Source organism: Mytilus edulis, chromosome 4 (assembly GCF_963676685.1).
Source record: "Mytilus edulis chromosome 4, xbMytEdul2.2, whole genome shotgun sequence".
Lineage (NCBI taxonomy): Eukaryota > Metazoa > Mollusca > Bivalvia > Mytilida > Mytilidae > Mytilus > Mytilus edulis.
The window spans coordinates 55601351-55627994 of NC_092347.1; the positions used below are offsets into that span (position 1 = coordinate 55601351).

The 26644-nt window shown below is 31.6% G+C and overlaps 1 protein-coding gene across 4 annotated transcripts in view; it reads right to left on the reverse strand.

Annotated features, from left to right (window-relative positions):
• Window positions 1–26644, reverse strand: part of LOC139519982 (uncharacterized) — a 119512-nt gene that overhangs the window by 22838 nt on the left and 70030 nt on the right. Inside the window, exon 1 of one of the 4 annotated variants that reach the window (XM_071312311.1) lies at window positions 6728–7017. The exons of 2 other annotated variants lie outside the window; for them this stretch is intronic. In XM_071312311.1, coding sequence (XP_071168412.1) covers window positions 6728–6808 — 81 coding nt within the window. In that variant the 5' untranslated portion in view covers window positions 6809–7017. Of the gene's footprint in view, window positions 1–6727; window positions 7018–26644 lie in introns of those variants that run through there. One more of the 4 variants, XM_071312315.1, reaches the window with a different exon arrangement.

Genomic DNA, 26644 nt, shown 5'->3' on the forward strand with positions numbered 1-26644 from the left:
TTCATTTTTTTTCCAGACACGTTTTTAGATTATTATAGTGTGGCATCATATTTACTGAAATTTGTTGTCAAAAACATGTTTTTTAAAGAATATGGACAAAAACATTGTTTGTTTGTTGTACGGCGAATTGCAGGACGTTGTACGGCGAATTGCAAAATAACAACTTTTGTCTGTACGGCGTCTTGCAATTTATTATAATTTTAAGAGTCTGTTTAGATAATATCAAGTGACGATATTTTGTTGATATCAAAGCTTTACAGGCTTACAAATATACAAAATGTCTAATTTATCAAATATTATTAAATATATGCCGTTATTTCAGTTCAGAAGGCCATGTTGCGTACCGCTTTTCGTTTTTGTACAAAAAGGTTTTTTTCAACCATATTATCCTAAATACATTTATATATCGTTGTACTACTAACGGCTGTTATCTAATTTGTTGTTAGGTTGAAATTGTGTAAGTTCAATAACATAAACCGTCCATTCATCTTTTGTTGGTGCTAGCTTCTTTTTAGATAAAAACAGTGGAGATGTGGTATGATAGCAAATATGAAAACTATCCATCAGGATAAAATAAAGTGTATGCAAGCAATTATAAGCTATAGTACGGCATTCAACAACGAAAACTCGTACCTTATAGTCGGCTATAAAAAGCACCGACAGAAAAATGTGGAAGGACTCAACAAGAAAACTAACGGCCTAACTCATATACAGTGTAACAAAACAATTTATGAAAACAACAAATAAGATAGAGATGAAGCAACGACAACCACGAAACCACAGGATCGAGAATTCGGACAGACAAAATTCAGAAAATACTTTGTTTTCATCGAAAGTAATGAGAAACAAATCGTGAATTGCATTTCGAATTTATTTTCTTGTCAGTTTCTTTTTGAAAATATATAATTTGTATACATCTTAAATGCTGTCAAGCAAATGATATTTCTATCCAATGCATTTTATCTAATGCATAATTAGATGGGGGGAGGGGGGTCCGTTAACATGTCAACAACACCTCGATTTTGGCAAAAACAGTTAACAACAAATTTTAAATGCTGATAAGAGTTAACATCAACTTTAATTTACCCTTTTTTTCCAAACGAACCCAAAAGCAATGAAAATGGGAAGTGCATATCTTCAATGTATTCAAAAGTTTGAAAACCACTGTACAAAGTCGCAGAAATGCCAAGCTCCATAAGGAATCTTTTATAAAGCTGACTAATTTTCAGAAGACACACGCAATTACCATATTTTTTTATTGACACATGGACAGACAATTGAACGGATGTAAAAGCAGACGGAGTGATTGACTCAAAGGACTATGTCATGAATAATCGAAAATGCTTCAAACAGCAAAAGGGAGGCTTCTTCTGGTTATGTATATTGTTGAGTAAATGTTTTATGTCAATAAGTTGTAGCAAACTTGGGTTATCGTCATGACGTAGGAAAGTGTAACAAACAGATAGAATGAGTGAATACTATATAGGGCGCGAACATTATTTTTTTTTATGGCGGGGGCTCTTATAAATTATGGTTACATCTCAGTCAGGGTATTCATGCGACTCATTGCTTACATGATTATATATTAAAAGGAATTACGAAGGTTTACTGATTTTTATTTTTCATCAAAACCAGTGTATAAATCGGAAAGTAACATGTAAGGTGTCACAAGTTGAAGCGCTCTTTCATCTCCAAGTCCCAATTAAGAACTTTGAGCTGATATAAAAAAAAAGCCTTGGTCCATCTTTACATTTCTGAAGTCTTAGACTAGCAAAGTTGACATCAATTTGAGAACCAAGTCCTCATTTTTCGGCCTCTTCTACCAGGCCACACTGCTCAGTTATTTCACGAATTGTAAATTGAAAAGGTACTTTATTTTTCACAATTCCGTCCAGGTACTCTGGGTCAATAAAACTTATCAAACATTCCATATACATCTGAATTATTTTCATTATAGGACTGACCAGGGTTTTAGCTGGATACATTACAAATAGAAGGCAGATATAACTACATTGGTTAGACGTATAAAGAGGGGCATGAGACATCCCTAAACATGTTTAACACTGCCGCATTTGTTGCACCTGCATGACCCAACTTGAGTCCGTAAACTTTGCTACATTTGTATATAGTCTTGTATTTATTTCATTTTTTAAATTTTGGTTCATTTATATGTTCCAAGAAACAAACATTGAACTTCTACCCCCTTTTTGTAGTTAAATGATTGCTCACTTAGGAGACAGCTTCAGGTATACCAATACACAGTTACAAGTTTAGTTTCGCATTATAGCCATGGTGAATTTTCTAAATATGAAAGTTTTTGTACAATTGAATTGATTTTTAGATAGTTGAATAATAATATAGCCTTCCTAGTGGGTTTATATGAACATTTAGATTGTTTTTAGCATGTTTTATAAGCCATTCGTCAGTTTGAACGTCCATACGTTCCTATCCGTACCGCCATAGATTTAGAAATTTTGTATTGTTTTTCAACAAAGATTTGACGCTCGATCTTTTCATTTCAATTTATGGAAAAAAACAGCAGAAATGCATATGATTTGTTTTACCTTTTGATAGATATATGTCTATGGTTTCAGGAAATGTATCACTCTTATTGATTGAAATTTTCCTTTGGACCAAATTTTTGAGATCTTTGTGACATGTTCAACCCCCTATTTTGCAATATTTGGTATTAAATAAATGCTGATTGTTGCCATGGTTACACACAAAAAAAAAGATTATATTTCACCATTATTACTATTGGAAATCAAATCTATGGACGATTCTCTTTCCATAAATATACACATGCATAACTCAAATAGTAAGCCTTATTTTTTAGGAAGGAAGGGAAAGAGAGTGTTTAAAAATTATGAGTGTCAATTCTAAGTTTTTTTCCTATCTGTGAATTGACACCCCATGCACCCTAGTGCATATTTTTCTAGTTCCGTTGGGTTGTTTCTTCTATTTGGTCGGACTTCTGTTTCTTTGACATTTTCCTCATTTCCATTCTCAATTTTATCAAGGATTTACTATACTCAAAGATTTTTGAAAGACATGTACAGTTACATATATGCTGTTTATGTCACTCCTTTGCGGAAGCAACGTAAAGAAAGAGATGGACAGCAAATTATAATGTGATTCTTGTAAATAACAGTTAAGATCAGTTAACAGAGAAAATAATGTCAAAAACAGTGAACACTTTAAGTATTAAGTAACAGATAACAGGAATCTCAATTTCTAATAAGCAGTTAACAACATTGCAAATTTTAACAAAACAGATTACAAACAGTGGGTCGACAACAGTTAACAGTTTTTAAAATTTATCAGTCAAATAACAGTTTTAAACAAATTAAAACCTTGAAAAGACAAAAACAGTTTATAAATAAAAGGGTACCCCCCACCTTAGATATTTGAACTTAATACTTTATTTTCTTTGAAAGGACGGTAAATAACTATTCTAAAATTAGCAAGTTGCCATACAGTTGAAAACAAGTTGCCATACAGTAAATTTGTCAACACGAGCAAGTTGCCGTACCCTAGACTTTATTTTTTATGGTCTATATTCTTTAAAATACATGTTTTTGACAACAAATTTCAGTAAATATGATGCCACACTATAATAATCTAAAAAAGTGTCTGGAAAAATAATGAAAAACAGTTCAATATCTTGAGAATGGGTCGACAGAGGACGATCGACCTCGAAATTTTCCGGTACTAAGTAGCAAGTTTTGGAGTATTACACAAAATCTTGTATTAATTTTGTACTTATCGGCCTAATAATTTAAAGAATTATATATCAGAAAATAATTTCTTAAACGGTACCCTCATCAAATGAGTGGAAATGCTTTAAAATGAATGAATTCTTAACTTGTTTACTTTTTTTCTATTTCTCTCCGCTTCGTTAGTACCCAATTTCCGGTGGCGATGATACACAGTGGTGAATACTAATTGGAATATAATTATACTGTGTCTAAAATCATGCCGAACAATGTTTAGAAACCAGCTTTTCTGTGACACATAAAAGCTTATAACGGTTTGTTCTTGAAATTGGTTTAATCATTTTAGATTAACTAGAGGTACTGCGGGCAAAGTTCGCAAAATGACATCTCAGGTCATGGAGAAGTCCGTGATTTTCAAAGGGAAATCCAAATAATAATTTGGACCAAAGACAGAAAAGAGATGCACAATGGCATTACATGGTTTAGGTTCTACAAAATTGAAATTAATCTAGAATGACAGGTAATAAAAAGGGTCTACAAGAATTTCACGTTACATAGTCTACAGTCATATATATATATATATATATAGATTTAGTATTAGTATCTGGTATAGCATTATCGTCAAATTTAATAAGCAGGCTTGGTAGAAATATGAAAAACATTAATACGATTTTTCATCTTTATCATTTAATTGAAGTTTTAATTGTATACTCAACACAACTGTCAGTTTTTTTAGTTCATTATAAACGAACAAATTAAAAAACCAGATATGAATGTATTGAAAAGGATCGTTTTCAATTTGAAACTGATATGAAGTATACAGCTAAAGAGTTGAGAACACTAAATTCTACATCAAAAGTTAGGAGAAAAATACTGATTGAATTTTAATTCACGGTTTAGATGATCATCAAGTTTTGTATTTAATGAACTATCTTTGCTGAATGTGTCAGCTTGCTACATATTGAACCTCTATTGTAATAATTATATGTTAAGAACATCAGTTTTTAATAAGTACGCTGGTTTTCATTTGCATGTGAAAAGTGTCAAAACAGTCAATTATTTTATTTTACAAAAGGTTAACGATTGTGACCTCCGACTTCGAGGGAAAGTAGTCATATCAGAATACTTGTTTTTAGTTTGAAAGTAATGTCGACATCAATTCTTATAAAATAAATATGAATTTTGATTTTCAGTGGAAATACTTAATCCAGAAAAATTTCTAAACGATATTTTGTAGCGACGATTTACGATAAAATAATTGGAGCTTATAGCCATTGCCAAGTATCACGGAGCAATTTTCTTAGTATTTTCAATAAAATGTCCAATCAAGTCGAGCTATCATTTCAGCGTATCTTTTTATTTCTTTTATTTGGGAGCGGTTATATATACCACTTATTTACTCTTTGATAATATGGGTATAGAAACAGTTGACATGTTTCTCTGTATAAACTAGTACCTATCTCAAATAATAAAAAAAAACAAAAAACAAACAAACAGAAAGTTGTTGAAATATGGTGGAATTGAAAAATTAAAGAATCTAGATAACGGTTCACCCTATAGATAACTTGCATACAGATTTTACAAAACAATTTTAATAAATCATTTCACCAATGTGTTCTTTTTTCACTTAAAATTTGGCATCACAACCGTTCAACTTCTGAATAATAACGATGTAGAAGTATATTGTGTATTGCCTGCCGAGCACACACCATTTAACCAGTCAATCATTTTTTGGGAAGTTTTACTTTTATTTCGAAAAGGAAAGAACTACCAAATGCTGATGTATACGGTACTCATACGTAGGGCTACCACACTGACGCCTAAAACAATATTTACCAAGTTTCATTTTATACCTAATGGATTTGTTTGAAAATAAAGGAAGATGACATCCTCTTTACTTTTTATTACATTTTTTAATCTTTCCTTCAATAATTTGTTCAACAATATTTGAAAGGCTTCTGACGTATATCATTCTGATAAGAACATTAATTTGGTATTTTTAATACTTTAGTCTATTTATAATCAATGGATTGCAGAAAAAAAACTATAGTATCGCGAGTAATTTAACAGATAGCTTTTTAAAATAAGAACTGCATCGATTTATTATGAGAGCATTAATTTATTATTTAAATACATGTATATATACATGGTTTTTTGTGCTTTAGTTTACGTAGAGGATATTTGAGACAACATACCCTACGTAGGGATATTTGAGACAACATACCCTACGTAGGGATATTTGAGACAACAAATCAAAACAACCACCAGAAAGCGAAATCCCAGAAGTACATCCACAGAAACTTAATAGGCTGCTCAGAGAACATTATTTGAAGGATGGTTTGGGTTTAAATCTCAATTCTAATTTCCATGAATATTAGAACCGAATCGAGTTACATTTGTATGTATTAATAATTACTACATATGGTAGTTTAGCTTTCGGAAAAGTCAATCTTTTGTGGTATGGTCAATAGATTTAGTATACATTTAGCTTTGTAAAAATGTTTCATTGTATGTATTCTACTCATTTCACTTCTATGTTATTTGTAAATGTATGTATATTTGTCGCTCCTGTTACGCAGGAAATCTGCGTCTGAGTGTATTTTGAATAAACTATACTCTTTGAAGATTAGGTTTAAATACTTTAAACAAAATTGACATAAAATTAAGATAAATGTATTTATAATTTCAAAATGATTATTTTTTCTCAGTTCCATTCTCCCTATGTAAGTTAAAAGCATTAGAATAACCGGATACTATACTTTTTACCCCTGATCATATATACATGTATGATAATTTCACAAGATTTAATCCTCAAACTAACTTTATCCTAAAGATAAAAATATTAAAAACAAGATGCAATTCATATTTTTCGGTGCAAAAAATAGTGCCGTTTTTCTACACTAGGAAAATGATCGAAAATGGCAGATAATCTTTTAGTCTTTTAGCGCTACAACATACAGTAATAGTTTGTCTCGTTAATAGAACAAGAAGAATACAATTAATTGTCTTACCACTTTCAATTGTTCAAGCCATTTTGAATATCTATCCCTGCATAACAGAGGCGGAAAAGACATTTCAACACAACCATCCATTTTGTTAGACAATGATAGTCTCAAAAATTAAGATTACATTCAAAGAACGAAATCAATATTTCATGTGATAAATAAAGACAGTTTGCACATGTATATTGCAAGTATAACGTATAACAAAACTTTCCTTTATAACTCAAAAGTTTGGATATTGATTAGGTATATAACCGTTAGAAGTTTCTTTGTTGAAACTTATTCATTTAAAATCCATTTCGATGTTTATATTTATGGGGACATGTCTTATTTGATATACAAATATTTAGAAGTTTAATTAGCATTTTCGACTAAAGTGTTCGGAAAATTAATAAGTACAATTTTAGCATGACAAATAGTTTAATCGCTCGATCTTGTTAACTAATTATTCAACGTATCCGACTTTAAAAGGTTCGTAGACAGGTATATACCTAGACACATAGTTCAAAGCTAACTAGTTAAAGCTATCTTTTACTTGATTATGTAATAAAATTTTGGCGAGAAAATAAGATTGTATGTAAAATTTCGCTGATATGAGCGAAATACCAATGATTGTTGAATTTCTATCCAAAGGATTATTTAAGGAATGATACAACTTAACAGAGTTCTAGACAGCTTATAATCATTCATGATCAGTATCGATTGATGAATGGTCTCAAAAGCAAAACAACTCTAATTTTGCCTGTCAACACTCATGTTTGGAGTTCCAACCCGCTCAACTCCAATCTTAATTGACTAATATTGTCAATTTTCATGCCGAAGGTCGGTGGTTCTCTCCAGGCACTTCAACTTCCTACACCATTTAAAACTGACTGCCACGAAATAGCTAAAAGTACTGAAAGTGGCGTTAAATACCAATCAATCAATTATTCAATGTTTCAAAACACAGACTTGTCCAATTTGTTTTTTTATTGTTGGAAAATATATACCTATTACACAATATTTTTGGGGAGGGGGTATATAGAAATCAGCTAGTCTGTCTGTCTGTCTATCTGGAGCACGATTTGTATCTTATTTTGATTCAATGATAAGGAATTTTATTTTGTTCAGTCGGTTTATCCATAATTGTACCCCTTTCACTTTAGAAATGATCACCCTTTTCAGAACCAACCTTATCATCGCAAATCCTCCTGCATGATTTATCAGTTTGAAATGCAATTACTTCATTGCTTTTTCTAATATGTAGTCGATGTGTATTTGAATAGGATTTTCCGATCCATTGGTTATTTAGTTATGCCCTTTCATCTTACAAATTTTGATAGAACCTTGTTATCGCAACTCCTCCTACATGGTTTGTAATATCAAAATTAGATTTACTACATTGTAAGATCCTAATATACAGGAAAGCATGTGTGGTAGGTTGTTTTCATCCCTTGAGTTTCCTTAGTTATGCCCCCTTGAACTTATAATTTTGGCTGATCTTGTAATAGAAACTCATTCTATACATGACTTTTCATATCTTGGTGTAGTATTAGCTATAGATTATAATATGCAGATTTGCAAGAAGGTATGATATTTTTCATAGCAAAAAACACAGCAATTCAGACTAAAAATGTTCATTAAAGGGTCTGAGACTATATCAAATTAAACATTAGAAAACACTCTAAATGTATGAAATATACCATAGCAAATTCAAACGTCAATCAAAGATGCGGGGTTTAAGTCCAGTTATTATATTTGCTAGTTTACTTTTAATTGATAGTTGATAATACAGACTGGCATAACTTATATATGTAATGCCGACTGTAGGTGCCTGCTGTCTTAGCCCTTTTATATTTTCTATTTTGCAAAATCAGAATTTCTGCCCTTACCAAGAATGTCTCTTGTTCCAGTGACACCCTTTACCTTTACCCACCTACACAATAGGTTTATCATCTCATTTATTTTTGTCCTATATATGCTTAAAATATTTAATACTGGAGGTTAGTTAAAAATTAATCAAAACATATTCAGATTGTAAGTAGAGTTTCCTCCCATTGATTATAGTTTGAATATTTACTAGAAGAAACAGGAAAAGTAGGAAATAAAATACAATAATATTTTAGCAGTTTAAAATATTCAAACTATAACTATAAAGTCTAATTAGAAAATGTACATGCAATTTATGGACACAAACATTAGATCTGAATTGGGGAAGATAACTTGACAAAAATCTAAAACCATATAACTTTAATAATAAGAGATATGGAGAATACGTCAATAAGAAAGCAAGCCAATGACTAACATAACCAACGGACAACGGACAACGGACAACGTGTCTGCACAAAGTTCTAAATCGTTCCGGGCGCAAAAAAGTTGTAAACAGGTTTAATATGACCAGCCACATTTATGCCATTAAAACCTAATTCTAAAAAATCACGATACATATTAAGATATGATAAAACCACTATATTTACAAGGTTCTTGATTTGATGCAAGCACACGAAAAAGTGGCGGGGTTAAAATCGTTTGTTTTGATTTAAACGTTTTTGTTTTAATCTTGATCAGTGATTTAACAACGTTTATAGAAGATTTATAGAAGATTATACAATAAACCCAGTACTGGAAAGTCATCTTAAAAATAATTCAAATACTTATGGAGGTCATGCGATTCCCTCGGATTGTGTTTGTTGCCTTGATATGAGTTTTCTTAATCGTTTAACGGGATTTGAACATCGGTAAACTACTTTCGCCTTACCTCAAACAACTGTACGGTATGTATAATAACTGACAAAATCATAAATAGATAACAAATTAAATCCTTTTAAACAATGATCGCACGTGCTAAAAGCAATCCCCCTTCCGGTTAGAAACCACGCCGTCTTAATCATTATAAAGATTGATATGGTCATAATAAGAAATTAACTGTTCATAAGTCAAGGATTTTCTACCCCAGGAATAGTCTACCTTATATGTATTTTGCAAAAATTTCGAAACTTAGTTCCCAATGCTGACTTTATTTGGCTTTTAAAAATGTTTTGCATATTTCACAACGCAAAGTCATTAGAAGTACATGATATTGTGCAATGCCCAATATAAGCTATACAGAAAAAAAATGATACATTTAATATTGATTCAAGCTGTAAATAAGTAAATTAATATTTATCTTCCCAAACAACGAGACACCGCGAACAACAACAATAGAGTTATTACCTTTTTCAATAAGTCCATCATGTCAAGGTAACACTCATTTGACGGACACTTTCAAAAAAATGTTGAACGTGTTCAAAAGTCATAAATCGATTGAGAAAAAAAATTCCGGGTCACAAACCAAAAACAAGGAAAACACATAACTATAAGAGGAAAACAAAGGAACAACGGGAACACTGAACAGTCATTCCCAAAAAATGGGTACAATTACAAAATGTCAGTGTCGCCGACAAATAACCACAAAATGCAAGCTTAACATATGTCACAGATAATCTTTTTCGTGTTCTATGTGATTAATATGTATACTAAAATAAAATTATATTCTTTTGTGATGTATATCGTAAATAAATTTGTGTGATTTTCTATTCAATATACGGAAATCACACGAATTCCGAATGTCGCCAAGAAAAACTCCAAATATCGGTGTGAATTAAAAAACTTTATTTCATCTAAATCATGATTAGATTTGCTTTTTTTTATTTGACACTATATTGATTTTTATCCACAAAGATATTTTAGAATCAAAAGTTATAATATACACTTTGATTTACCCATTAAACCAATGTCGCCGATAAACGTATAACCTACCGTAACGTATCTTTAGGTACAGTCAAAACATATTTATATGATTGGAAATCATGCCCAAAGTGACTTTAAGGAAAGTTGATACATCAAATTTTAAAATCCTGCCTTTAATTTTTATTGCAATGAAACGAAAAATAAAAAAAGATCTTATCTTTCTCTTTTTTTTTGATTGTCGCATATAAGAATCCAACCTACGTAACGCGTATTTTGGAACGCACTAACCAAGAACTAATCAAAATGATGATTATTTCATTGAAAGCACCCATACAGCTTCTCAATAATCAGTTTTGAGAAAGCAACTCAACAATATTGTTACATATTTCCATGTATAATGTAAATAAAACTAACCTCCGTTTAAATAACCTCCGTGACACAGTTATTTACAGTTAAGTTGTCAGACTTTTTTATCAGTATCAGCGGCTGCCGACACTGCCGAAAGTCATTTTTGTAGCAGACATCATTTATTATAAAGAAAACAGACAAACAAAATACAGATTTTGAGAAAAAAAATGTTGTTTTGAGAAAGGTAGGTTAACTTGTTTTTCCCTATTATGTGAGCAACATTATAACGTTTAATAAACGTTATATCAGCCATTTTCTTAGATTTAAAATAGTCTTCAACACAACTTGTGTAATTACGACGACAATCATAACTTTAACAGCGGTTTACGGCAAACATTTTCAAGATTATTTAGGACTCATCAATGTAACGGAGGTTATGCAAATAAAAAAAATCTAAAGATGCATGAAAACACGATCATACCAATTGAAATTCTTGTACATTGCTATAGATACCAAATCAGTTTATCAATTATCACTAATAAGAATCAAAAGGTGATGTCAATCACAGACGACATCATTGATTTACGTTACGGAGGATAGAAATTTAAGGAAAAAAAGTTTTTTTTTCTCTAACAGAACTTTACTCTTTTTAGATAACGATTTACTAAGAAAAATGTTTAATTCTGTTGTCTTGTTTGTCATTTAATTCCAATATTTACATTCATTTATATCTTTGCTGTTGGTAAGAACTGGAATTGTCCGTTATGGAGGTTTTAAATGTCGTTACGGAGGATAGAAATTTTCGAAATGAAACTATTTTGACTCCAAAACTTCATAGTTGAGTATAATACATACATTATGGTGTGAAGGAAGATGACATTATCTGTATAGAGCTAATAAAATGAAGTTGAACAGTATTCGTTTTAGGTAAAACATATTTTTGAGTGAAAGTTCATGAATCGTTACGGAGATTTTGACAAGAACAAGTCCATTTGACTAAAAGAAACATATGACTTGATAGAAAACAGTTTTTTAGTTTGTAATGTCAATAAATTGTTTAGAAAAGCTAGCATTAAAGAGTTAAGTGTTGCTATGTATCAGCATTCAGATGCTGGTTTGATATCAACCTCCGTAACAAAGATGGGGGTGTGGATTAATACAAGCATAAAAAATACATACAAGTGATTCAAAACATAAATAATAGGGTTTTTCCTGGAAAGCTGTATTATGAAACAAAAATATTATACAGCATAACATTTCATTAGTTTAAATTTATTACTAAATAAGTTGTAAAAACTACTTATTTGAATTATTTTTAAAACACTATGTTAATTCAGACCTTAAAATTGGTATTTGCTTTCAATATATACAGAATAATACGTATAAATCAGTTTGCTATGGTGATAAAAGTAACCCATTTCACATGAGCCTGGATTTAAATCTTGTGTTTTTCTCTAATGCAATTTTTAAGATGACTTTATACAACACTAACCTCCGATACGTTCATACTTACCTTGTCTTACAAAAAATGCTAAAACTAGAAAACAACTAAAATGGTGTAAGTAAAAATTAAAAAATGACAGACTAGATATAGACACAGAAGAAAACAACACTCTCTCTCTGCTCAGTTAAAATTTATTTTTTAACAGTGTCTACATTCGAATTGTACCCATTTTTTGGGAATGACTGTGAAATGCAACAAAAAACAAACGCCAAACACACATAGAAACGAACTGTTTGATAAAAACTGCCATATTCCTGACTTGGTACAAGACATCTTAACATATAACCCGTATTTTGATTATCTTGGACAAGACACAAATACCTCTGGAAATGTCTGATACATGCAAAGCAGATGAACCTACCTTGTGGACGTTGGTCAGAATCCGTTTGGAGAATATGTGATTTCGAATGTTCACTTCCATGATTGAAGTGAGATCTATGTATCTAGATTTCCTTATATATTTATGCATTCAATTAAAATTATCAGTTAGACAGACTTGAGTATCTGATTCAGATTCAGTCTGTACATATTCAGAGCAGTAAGCTCCTATTTATTTACTTGTATAATATTTAAAGAAAAAAAAGTACATACTTAATTTGCTACAAATAGCAAAGGAAAATCCTTCGCCTTGGTTCCGTATATGTGAACTAAGCGTTATGTAGGAGTACTAAATATAACTGGTTACAAACTCCCTTGTAAAGAATAGCATATTTCAGAATAGAATAGAATATTTTATTTCCCAATATGTATATGCTAACAGCACAAAGTTGCAGCTTTAATGTACGTTGACTGGATGTTTGTTACCTGTAAGGGCTCATTTGGTTGTATAGTCTTTTCCTTGTTTTATTTTTCTCTCTTCATAAATTTCTATACACAGCTATTAATGACATTCTCTGGATTTTTGTTAGTTATTTTCATAGTATTTTAAAGTTTATTACCCGTTACCGTCCCCCGGACAACTGACTTTATACGCGAGATTTTTACAACGTTCCAGTGGTATTTGGGATACGTGGTTTTTAATGAAATCATTTACTTAAAAAAAGACTAATTTATGATAGGGCTTTTAGTGCGTCAAGTATAGTTGCCGAACATTTGAGATGTTGCTCACTAAGGATATTAACATTCTTACTCAGTATTATTTTGTGGGTGATAATATTGGCCATTGTAGTGAGTGGATTTACCAGTTATAATGACGAGCAGATTTCAAAAGTTATATATAAGGTGAATCATTGAAATATGATTACTTTATTATGATTTATGTTAGAATAAATTAAGTTTTTGGGACTTCCAGTTAATGGATGAGCACCACCGAGTTCATTAAATGAAAAGAATGTACTACATGCACTAACACTGGTATAAATGAACTGAGAAGACCGGATAATGGATGCATGTGATTAGGTTTTCATTGAAGCGCTCTACATATTTCTATATTGAAATGAAACTTTCAATTTTGACGATTTACTTGGTTTATTTTTTAGAGGTGTGACCAGAGCAGTTATGTGGCTAAAATATATCTACTACTTCCTATAAAATTGCAAAAAGATAATACGATAATCTGTCAACTTATTATTCCACGATGACCCAATCAACAAAATGCATTTTTAACAAACGTAATCAATTAAGCCATAGTGATATGTAATACTTTAAAATACGAACAACATATTTACCAAAACAAGATTTCAAAATACAATCTATTTTGAGAATAAAACATCATATTCGTGCATATTCACACTATATAGACTTCACAAACAGGAGTATGCTCCTTACACAAAAAACAATAAAAAAGCGAATGAAACAGAGTTAACTACTGAAATCAACATCTTAAAAGTTTTCAGGTCAATATCAGAGACTAGTTAACCGGTATGAAGTATATATAAAAAGAAAATATAGTATGATTGCCAATGAGACAACTCTCCACAACAGACCAGATTACATAGAAATAACTGTATCTCAATTCTTAGCAATATGATTTCTTGGACTTATTTCTGCACCAGAATTATCGTCTGTTATGTAAATTTACCGAATGTGTCCTATTCCCGATTGTGACTGAGTGTGTTTTCACATTGCGGATAGTGCATGGACAGCAAACAACACTTACCTTATCGACATACCTGATCTCGCACCCCTTTTTTAAATTTTAGGGTTTATATCTTGATTTGTATCACCTGCAGGTGTTTATGAGATTTGAACATTAGTAAACTACTGTTGCTTTATTCATTTTTTTTAACTAAACAATAATAACTGGTTTACCTAAATGTACAATTTTGTAGGCCAACCGTGAGTATATATTCAGATTAAGTCAAATTGTTTAATATCATTATCACTTTTTGTGTGAACAAAGACTTAATAGTTATCCCATAAGGACGCGGTGTGTCAGTGTAAGATCACCCCGATGGCCGGAGGCCAGAGGGTGATCTAACACTGACACACCAAGTCCGACTGGGATAACTATTTTACATCCCAGCTGTTTTAGATTAGACGAAAAACCATTTACAATTCATATAATCTAGTTTAGAACGCCACACAACCATAATTATATACTTTATATATTACTATATGATGTATACCCTTTTTGACCCCCAAACACGATGAGTAGATATCAAACAATGTCAACTCGCCCCACTTGCCAATCGGCCCACGCTATATCGCCACTTTATGAAAATATCGTCCCAATCTTGTTTACCGACTTGCCCCACTTTGAAAAAGTGTAAAATCAAATTGAACAATCAGTCTGAAAACTCACAAATTAACATAAAAGGTTAAAACCCCACAGAATAAAGGTTTGACAACTCGCCCCACTAATAAAAATATCTTGCTTCCTTTAAGTATGTCAAATTACTATTATTTCGTATCAAGTCGTCCTGGTGTAGTGGTATGTGTCGTGGCTTGATATGCTAAAGGTCTTGAGTTCGAATCCCAGCATATCTACTGGATTTTTTCTACGTGAATTTTGATAGATAGTCTTTTCCGTAAAATTAATTATAAGTTTTATAGTGGATTTGACATTCCCGCCAAAATGTTACAGAACAAAGGAAAGCATGCATAACAAAGAAACTCAAACTAGGGTGATCTGGCAGGGGTGATCCGGCTCAGATCACCCCTGTTAGAACAAAGGAGCTGGGATGTAATGGCAGATACATTTTGAACATCCATTATGATATAAATGACAAAACATATTCATTTCATCGAAACAACACCTACACTTATGTTCAAAAATTAAATAATTAGTTTAATTAATAACTATTTTTTTTAGGAACATCAAAACGGACGTACACAGAGATCAGGCACATCTCCGTCATTAGGTCGAATTTACCTACTTTTGACTATTTTATTTATTGTGTCTGTTTAGTTAACGCATCAATGTATGCTGTCATTAAAGTGAGAGGTTTTGCGCTATAAAACCAGGTTTAATCCACCATTTTCTACATTTGAAAATGCCTGTACCAAGTCAGGAATATGACAGTTCTTGTCCATTCGATTTTGATGCGTTTTGTTATTTGATTTTGCCATGTGATTATGGACTTTCCGAATTGATTTTCCTCTAAGTTCAGTATTTTGGGGATTTTACTTTTTACAACACGGACATAATTTGACTGCTTCAATTTGCTTTTCTCACATTTACCTTGGTTTTTATTATAGCGATGTATTTAAAAAAATATATAGATGGAACCAATGCTTCGTATAGTAATCTAGCAAATCCTTGATGTAACCAATGTGAAAAAAGATTCATTTTACGGTCTCAAAATTCATCTGTTTATAATAACTGTATTCAAAAACATTGAAATACCAAAATATTAGAAATGTGGAACATCAATAAAAATAATAATCATGAGACCGCCAAAACTTATGCAGCAAAGTTGTTTAAACAATAAATAATTTCTGTATCACACGGCATTGTATTTTAAATTTATTGCACCTGCAATTCAAAACATACAACGGAAGTTTTAATATTAGCAAGTTCACATACTTGAGATGTCAAAGGAACATTCTACAATTACAATATGCAAACACTCATGTACTGAAGTGCACTATTTCAATTTGATAATATTCTGTCCTATTGTATTGATTTAAGCGAAATAAAATAAGTTTTCGCATGAACGTACAGTTTGGTCTTTTTTTGCCAGAAACCAGTGTAAACTGGAAAAAATCTACACGTTTATTTATTATATTTGATGTAGAACAGCAGCAACAGTTGTTACTTTTTATAACAATACAAAAAAAATGATTATTTATCCGTTGTGCTCTTTTAATCTCTGGCTTGTCAAACTGCTTAGGATTGTTGTAAATGCTTCGGTTGAAACCTAGTTCAAGACTCGTGCATGTACATTTTGTGTAAGATTCTGCTTGTTACTTGACGATATCTTGCTGGTATCATTTTGTAAGATGCGTTATATTCAATTGATTGCATCATTATATATTATATATGTTGATCCTAATTGTAATGAGAAAAGAACGAAATATAATATATGCAACTGTTTAGATATCATTTATTATTTTTTATATTCAGTATATCAACCTATAAAGTGACCCGGTGATTGTGTGATTGTGTGAAATACTAATAGTGTATATGGTTCTTTTAACTTCCTTGTGGTAGAAGCAGGTAATTTCTTAATTTGCAGTTATACTGTTGTTTTCCTATACATGCTATACTCATCTTGGTTTCATACTGACTCGATTTATCTAGGTAAAATACATTGTTGTGTGTCACTCTATTATAACGAGCATACAAGTCTACACTTAAGTAATCTTTCATAATATTATGAAAGCAATATAACGACTTTTTATCATAACATATATATACAATATTTCTGTACATAAAAGACGTTTTTACTTGTGACCTCAATCATTTTGTTGTTGTTGTTTGAATAGATCTAGTACTGTTGGGGTATATTGGAGGAACCCGAATTGGATTAACGAAGTTGATAACATATACCCGTCGACTAGAGAAACGATGCACAGTTATATCTATCAATAAAGATTTAAAAAAAATCGAAATACTCTAAATCTTATACAACACAAATTTTTTTTCGAAATTCAAAAACCTCTTTAACATTGTATTATAAATGAACACTTTGTTGTTATTAAATTTTTCATTTTATTTTGTTAGTGTTATTGTTTTGTATTTTTATTCATTTATCTCTATGTATCCCATTCCACATCCCCATTCCCTTTCATCTTTCGACATACGTCCCACCACTACTGCTTGCAGACCATCTTGTCCGATTATCACCAGTTAAGTTGTTAGTTCTTCTGTTCTTACATGATTTATATATAACAAACTTTTCTAAAATTTTCCTTCTATCAATTCAAAATAAAGAAATTAAGTTAAGATGATTCCAAGACGACCGCAAGTACTCATTTTATACTATAATATATATTCGTGATTTTAACATAAAAATCTACGTGTCATATTTTTATCAAGTGATCAAAATAAGACCAATTATATGATTATGTAATTCGTTGCATAAATCTATGAATTATTAAAGTTTAATTTTTGCTTGTTATTTTTCATCTTTCAAATCCACATTCAGTTTTCAATCTAATAAAAATACAAAGTAGAAATCAAGTCAGGAGTAGCTTTGATGCAAATATCAGTTCATAGAGTTCTACATATATGTCAATACTTGACCAAAAAGTGCCATCAAGTAATGAATAAGTTCCAGGAACTTTATCTGTTGATGATAATTCGCGATATCACTGTGCAAACGTACCTTTTCACTAGACTATATTAGAGGAAATATCTAGACCAATATACACGAGACAATTCCTCCTTGAAAAGGGAATAAAGGAATGACTACTCAATATGTCAGAAGAACGGTTCTTTTTTGCTGTTGTTCATCTCGACTCATGTTAAAGATTTTAACGTTGATATAAAAAAACATATTTCAGAAAGTTCCAGTTTAAATGTTTTGTTTTACAGGTTATGGAAACATCAAGTGGTACACTATGTGGTGTTTGTGAATCACAGCACTTAACGACAAACACTACCTTTTGGTGCCCTGAATGTGATGAAGGTTTGTGTTCAACATGTTTAAAGTATCACAATGCTTCGAAACTGTTGAAAAACCACAAGACCATCTCTGTCGATAACTACAGGAAGCTTTCGTCTTTTGTCGCTAGTGTGCATCAGTGCTGTTCCGAGCATGATAAAAAATACCAGCTTTACTGTTGACAACACGAAAGTCCATGTTACCCCCTTTGTTTAACAACCAACCACAAAAAATGCGACTTAGAGTCACTAGATGAAATGGTTAAAATTTCTAAAACATCCGCATTGTTTGATGATGTGAAACAAAGTCTGAACGACATAAAGAATAATTTGAAAAGAATTATAGCTGACCGAGATAACAACTTAACAAAAGTACAACAGCAAAAAATGAAAATACAGTCTGAAATACAGACGATGCGCGAATCAATAAATCAACATCTAGATACTGTCGAACAAAAGATATTACAGGAATTGGATGATTTGAAAAAGGAAGTTTGTTCAGAGATACGTTGTATTCGTACAAAACTTCTCAATCACACGAAAATCGCAGAAGAGCTAGATATAAATGTTTCTGCTATTAAGAAGTATGCATCTGATCTAGTACAGATTTTTGTTGGAATGAAGAAGGTTGAGAGTGATATAAATGATGCAGAAAAATTTATGATGTCATTGTTGGAAAATGGAAGTCTACAACAGGTTGATCTCGACTTTGAAAGGGATCGACAAATGTCCGACATATTGACCATTGCAGGATATGGTAAGACATCCAGCTTTACTTGTTCCCCTATAGTTACCATAAAGACCGAAAAAAATAAGCAAGCCCAAAACTTGGTTGCCCCTTCTATAGGAACGAAAACAATCAATAGTGTACACTTTTCTTCACATAAGAAGGTTAAATTCCCGGGGGGATATGGACAACATGTTTTCACAGAGTGTGCAATCTCAAATAAAAATTGGTCATTAAAGTGTAAAATAAAAACGCGAAAACCGCCTAATGATGTCGTCTGTATTGGTGAACAAAATATTACGGTTTCCCATGGAGATCATGCACCATTCGAAATCGTGATGATAGACATATTTTCTGAGCAAATAGTGAAACAAATCGAAATTTCAAATCTGTCTCATGGTATCACAAATGTACAAGCAAGGCTAATATATTGCTCAATAGGAAACGGTATTCAGTCAGTTAATTTTACTGGTAATAATGCTTGCACTGTAGTGGAGCAACCAGAAATGTCCGGTTTGAATCACGTTACAGCCTCTGGAGGTAAATTGTACCATACCAATTTTACAAATGACACCATAACATGTTATACCACCACGGGGGAGAAGGTATGGGAATGCAACGATAAATCAGTTCTGCAGGACACATGTGGTGTTACTACAGACAAGGATGCCAATGTTTATGTTGCATCCTATGGAAATAACAATATCGTCGTTATATCACCAGAAGGAAAACACGCCAAACGTCTTGAGGGGAAAGATGATGGTTTATATCAACCGCATGGTATTTACCTTGACAAAGCCAGTAACCATCTGCTAGTAGCATGTTATAATGGTACCACTTACAACCAACTGTTTCGTTGCATATGCATTTGCTTCTTCAAATAGGTTAGCGTTTTATTCACATTATATTACTAAAATCAGACCTGGTCAATACTTCTATTTTTATATTGTTAGTTCCAGATAGCAACTGTACATGCTATCCATTATCGTGTTAATCTGCTGGAAATAAAAGGAATACTTTACAAGAAACGCCCATCAAGAGTATGGAATTAATTGAAAATAATCTCTTTCATTCGTATCGATGCCGTGAAATATAATATGGTAGGCTACACTTGTTATCTTCTTCGGTATTATCTATAAGTATTCTGATTTTTTCAATTACTTAATGAGGGACCGGGAAAGGTAAAAAAGGATAAAATTACTGTGACAATCAACTGTCATTTCAATGCAACCCGCCTATCATAAATTTGTATTGATATAAACACTTGAATCTTTAAAAAAAGGTCCAAAAAGGTTGTCTGTGAATTTTATATAATGTTTGATCTAGTAAGAATAAGTTCATGTTGATATCTTTTATTTTTATATTCAGAAAAAATCTGTTCGCAAAGAATATATCATTTAAATATCTGTGGGTGTCGTTAACCAAATGAATCAAGTGGTGTTTATGAAGTTTCCCTTACATTAAGATTTTAAAATCTACTGTAACCTGACGATTATTTCAAATATCACATCAAGATTATTTATTGCATGACATCAATATTTTTTATACTAAGACATCATGATTATATTTACTATAACATCAAGATAGTCACGTTTATCTTTTTGTAAAAATCACGATTATTTCGGTATACCTTTGGCAACATCAATATTTTATCTCAGCCAATTAAATATCCGTATCTTTGCTCACGGCCGACACTCGGCTAAGCGAGAGATTGGTCGGTTAATCTGTATTGAGTATGCGGCTATATCGGCGGTTGGTCTGTTAATCGGGTTGGCTAAAGTCTATTAATCAGGTGTTATCGAGAAAATCATTGAAAGTTTAGCATGTTTCATTGTATAACTTTTTTAGATATATGTTTATCATAAAAATTATTCATGTCTAACAAAACAATTCAATGTACTGAATCCAGTGGTGTAATTATTATTTTTCTAGCTTCGATGCACGATCTATAAAATGAAAAGGCGGGTTACTCATCGGCAATAAATTTATACACATTTTACACACACAAAATGTACACAAAATGACACGTTGGTTGAGTTTACTTGCATGCAATATTTTGAACATCGAAAAAAGACAGGCATTATATTTGTTAACCATATTGATATCATTGTGTGAAAAATCTACACGAAAATCTGTATTTTGGTGACATAAATCAATATTTTTTTAAAACCTGGTCTGTCATTGGGTCGGATGTATAAAACCCGGTCTGTTAATTGGTCTGTTAAGAGTTACGAATGGTAATAAAAGTATAATTTTATTGCAATATGGGGTGTTATCGGAACAAATGTGTAGGCTCAAGACGAGCGGCTAAAATATACGGAAACCACACATGAGCAATGAAACATAAAATATACGGAAACAACACATGAACAATGAAAAAATTAGACAATGGAAATTGAAAATTGATAAAAATGGTTTCAAAAAGTGTAATATGAAAGTAATATTGAATTCATCCAAGAACGGTCGCATATATCATGTGGATTCATTTAATTGTCATGAATGACACCAAATTGTCATCTACATTGGTAACCAGTATATAAATCAGAGATAAACGTCGTAATGTAACTAAATTTCAGTAAGTAAAATATATTGGGATGCTAAAATATAAAGAATAGAGAAAGAAAAATGAGTAAGATAAATAAAATGTAGAGAAAAGTGACATAACAGTTTAAAGAATACAGAAATAAACAACACCCCTAATCCGGACCCTCATGGTATACACGAGAATCTGGATGGAGACGCAGAATATAGAATAATAGATAAGTACAGTAGAGAGTGTTGCATTGCTAAAAAAAGACAGAAAAAAATATAATTGTTTAAGAATACTATAGTGTTATTAACTGGCTGTTTCTGTATTAGCACTGGTACAGAAACAGCCAGTTCATAACACTTTTATTAAATGATTATTATAGTATTAATGAATGGGTGTTTTATAATGGCCCTGTTATATGTCCAAGGTCTGTAATAATGGTCCAGGAAGTCTGTTATGGCCCGAGGCAACGCCGAGGCCATTATTACTGACCGAGGACATATAACAGGGCCATTATAAACACCAATTTCTTTATACATTTATTAACCAACTGAACAAAAAGTGTATGTGTTGCTGCCAACTTGATGTACTCTACTCTTTTAATGACAGTTTAGTTTAAAAAAAAATGTTTGTACTTCATCATCATAAAGCTTATAATATACCAAATATCCAAGATATTAAGTTGACAGAAGTTATGTGTTGAAAAACAGGATGAACAGTGATCCCTATATTTGAAAATCGGCGGCCATGTTAAATTTATCATATTTGCTATTAACACTGTTTTTCTGTAATGGCCCTGTTTTTATGTAATGGCCCTCTTTTTTCTGTAATTGCCCTGTTTTTCTGTAATGGTCCTGTTTTTATGTAATGGCCCTGTATTAATGTCTAGTTTCTCTGTATTAATCCCAGTTAGGGTTTATAATAAACAGTCATTTTTGGCAATAATGTACTTAGTTGTTTAATAAAAAAAAAATTAAAAACCGTTATCAATACAGGGCCAATACGACTTTTTCCTCGCTTTTTTTCTGTATTGGCCCTCCGGCCTCAACCCCTATGGATTTTACTAACCCTCTATGGATCCGTAGGGGGTCAGTAGCGAACCATTTAATTTGTACTATGTACCCTGTGTTGTATAAGAAAGACACATTCAGTCCGATTTGAAAACGTGTTACTTTGAACAGACACAAAAATTAGGGCTGATTGAAAACGTTAATAATAAATTCATGCATATTCCAGCGGCTAATCCATATCACGTCATATTGAAGTGACACACCCTTCAATAAAATTCAAAGAAAGTCAAAATAAAAATGCTTTTACTTTTTTTCAATTCAATTCAAATATTTATTGTCATATAAACTCTGAACAATAAGTTTGTGACAAATAATATAAACATACACAAAATACATTTAACAAACAAAACCATGAAAACAAAAAAAGCAAAAAAGCAAAACAATATATCTATATGATATATAAATATATTTTATAAATAAATTAAGTCCCTTTCCTCAGTTCTAATGCCTGTTTAAAATAGGACCCTAAGCTTTCTACTTCTTTTGGGGTTGATGGACAAAGCAGATATTTAATTTTTTCTTTTTCTTGCCAGGACATAAAATCTGGAATATGTTTAATTACATTTCCTATAAAGTTATCTCTTAGTTAAGCAATCTTTTTGCAGTATAAAATAAAATGTGCTTCATCCTCCATTGTATTACAGGATATGCATAGTCTTTTTTCTGTAGGAATTTTTAAATGTCTTCCTTTTTCTATCATTAAATTATGATCGCTAATTCTCATTTTTGTTATGTTACTTCTCTTTTCAAAAGATTTACAGTTTAAGTAGTTTTCCATAACTAAATTTTGCTTTAAACTTTTATATAAATACAATTTACTTTTTTTTATCTATTTTTTCAAATTTTTGTTCAAATACATTTGTGTAGAAATTTAAGAATTGATGTTTTAAGGTTTTTTTTTAACAACTTTGAGTATTTCTTTCTTTTGTTTCCCTCAAGAATGGATACGTCCATGTTTACCTCTTTCAAAATATTTTTAACATATGTAAACCAGGTATAGCAACCTGAATTATCTAAACTTTTAGAAAGTAAAAAGGATTCGTTTCAGAATTTAGTACTCTTGATAAGTAAAGCATACTTTGAGTTTTTATATGCATCTCTAGTGGGTATCTCCCTAGCTCTGTTCTCACAGCTATGTTTGATGAGGATTTTCTTGTTCCGAGGATATATTTACAGAAAGACAAATGTAAATTTCTAAACTTGATTTATCAGTAAAATTAAGGGGGTATAGTCAGCACTTCGGTGTTGACATGAATATCAATTATATGGTCATTTTTATAAATTTTCTGTTTACAAAACTATAAATTTTTCGAAAAACTAGGGATTTTCTTACCCCAGGAGTAGATTACCTTAGCCGTATTTGGCACAACTTTTTGGAATTTTGGGTCCTCAATGCTCTTCAACTTTGTATTTGTTTGGCTTTTTAACTATTTTGATCTGAGCGTCACTGATGAGTCTTATGTAGACGAAACGCGCGTCTGGCGTATAAAATTATAATCCTGGTACTTTTGATAACTATTTACACCACTGGGTCGACGCCATTGCTGGTGGACGTTTCGTCCCCGAGGGTATCACCAGCCCAGTAGTCAGCACTTCGGTGTTGACATGAATATCAATTATATGGTCATTGTTATAAATTTTCTGTTTACAAAACTATAAATTTTTCGAAAAACTAGGGATTTTCTTACCCCAGGAGTAGATTACCTTAGCCGTATTCGGCACAACTTTCGGAATTTTGGGTCCTCAATGCTCTTCAACTTTGTATTTGTTTGGCTTTTTAACTATTTTGATCTGAGCGTCACTGATGAGTCTTATGTAGACGAAACGCGCGTCTGGCGTATAAAATTATAATCCTGGTACTTTTGATAACTATTTGTTTTGGAAATATTTTCACGTTTTTCTGCTCTAAATTTTGAAACATAAGTATCCATATAAGTAATTTCTGAATTATAAGTGGATATTGGTTTAACTATAAAATCAAAAAGACTGCAAGCTACTTTAACTGGCAGATTATTTAAGGAACCAGTATAAGTTTTAATGGAAAACATCACTTTCCTTGCTTTATTTACAAGCTCTTCAGAGCTATGCAATAAGTTTCCATTTGATTTCATAAGAATTCCAAGAAATGAATACTCAGAGACATTTGACAAATTTTCATTTTTATATTTTGTAAAAGATGTTTCTACTTTTTTATTATTTTGCTGCAGAATCATTGTTTTAGTTTTATTAATATTTACTAGAAGTATTGTCATTTTTTTTACTCAAGAAGATCTCATTTTTAACTTTTTCAATAAGAAAATATAAAGGTAGCAAAACTATTGTCGTGGCTAAATAACTCTGAACTGACACAATTTCAATTGTCCAACCCATTAACAGACTTTATTCCGATAATTTTCACTAAAACGTGGTATTATTCACGTTATATTACGATTATGAAATATTTACTAATGTCAATTTATTTTTAGAACCAAAGTACTATTTTGTGTCCTTTAAATGATATCTAAAATTGTTTGTTTCGCCTGTTATAAAAAAATTGCTATGCGTATAAGCATAAATACTACATACTTGCGCGACGCCTTTTAGTTTATAATGAAAACTGCACAGACTATGAAATGTTTTTACAGGTGGAAAATGTTCTATGATAGATATCGTTTTGTCAGACACTTTTCTTTTTTTTGATTTGGTTCTTATAATATGCCAAAAATATGTATATTTAATAGAGTTTAACATTAAATTGTGCGTTTTACTCTTAACAGACGTACATTGTATAACCAACCCGATTAACAGACCAATCGCCCATATAGCCACATACTCAAAATAGATTAACCGACCAATCTCTCGGTTAGCCGAGTGTCGGCCGTGTTGCTGTAACGATGTATCAAAATAATATGTAACTAAAACGATTTTTATAAATACATCCATTCTAATACAATGTCACAACTTTTTTTCTGAGAAAAAAAGAAAAGAAAAGAATGAAATAACTCATTACAAATTCGATTGTCGTAATTACGCATTGGTTGATTGTGTCTTCGTGTATCAACTTATCATTCATTGACATGTGAATTCTAACATAACCAGCATCGTTCCACAAGTTTGACGAATAAAGGCAACAGTAGTATACCGCTGTTCAAACTCACAAATCCATGGACAAAAACAAAATCGGGGTAACAAACTAAAACTGAGGGAAACGCACCAAACATAAGAGGAGAACAATGACACACTACAATGTAACACACACAGAAACGGACCAAGCATCAGACAAAATCCCACGAGAATTTCAAATATAACATCAGAACCAAATACATGAATTTGGGATAGACAAGTACCGTGACAAGTCTTATCGCAATGTGAATTTACACTAAAAAATAAGAGAAAACAAACGACGCAACGTTAAAATGTAACACACACAGAAACGAACTATAATATAACAATGGCCATATTCCTGACTTGGTACAGGACATTTTTAAAAGAAAAAATGGTTGGTTGAACCTGGTTTTGTGGCATGCCAAACCTCGCACTTTAATGGCCATGTTAAATATAACATTGAAATGACAACATAATATTACAGGACTACAATACACATAAATAGGAGAACGTATTAGACAAAGAAACGCATGATTAATGGATAACAAAAAACATCAGGTTTAAAATTCAATACGCCAAAAACGCGCCTCGTCCGCACAAGACTCACCAGTGACCAGATATAAAAGAACGAAAGTGAAAAAAAGTACAAAGTTGTACAGCACTGAAGATCAAAAGTTGAAAAAGGTTGCGTCAAATACGGCTATGTTTTTAAGCTTGGGATAAGAACATCCTTATCATTCAGAACAATTAATGCTATTGCAAACAGTAAATTTTATTAAATGAATATAATAGATATACATAATGAAATTGAAGTATTAACTGATTACAGAAAACAAACACGAATAAATAATGCAAAGACCAACACAGAATAGACACACCCGACTCAGTCCAGGCCCAACGCAATAAAACATAAAAATGACGTCACATACGATGATGAAAAAGCGCAAAAATTACGTCACATTTGAA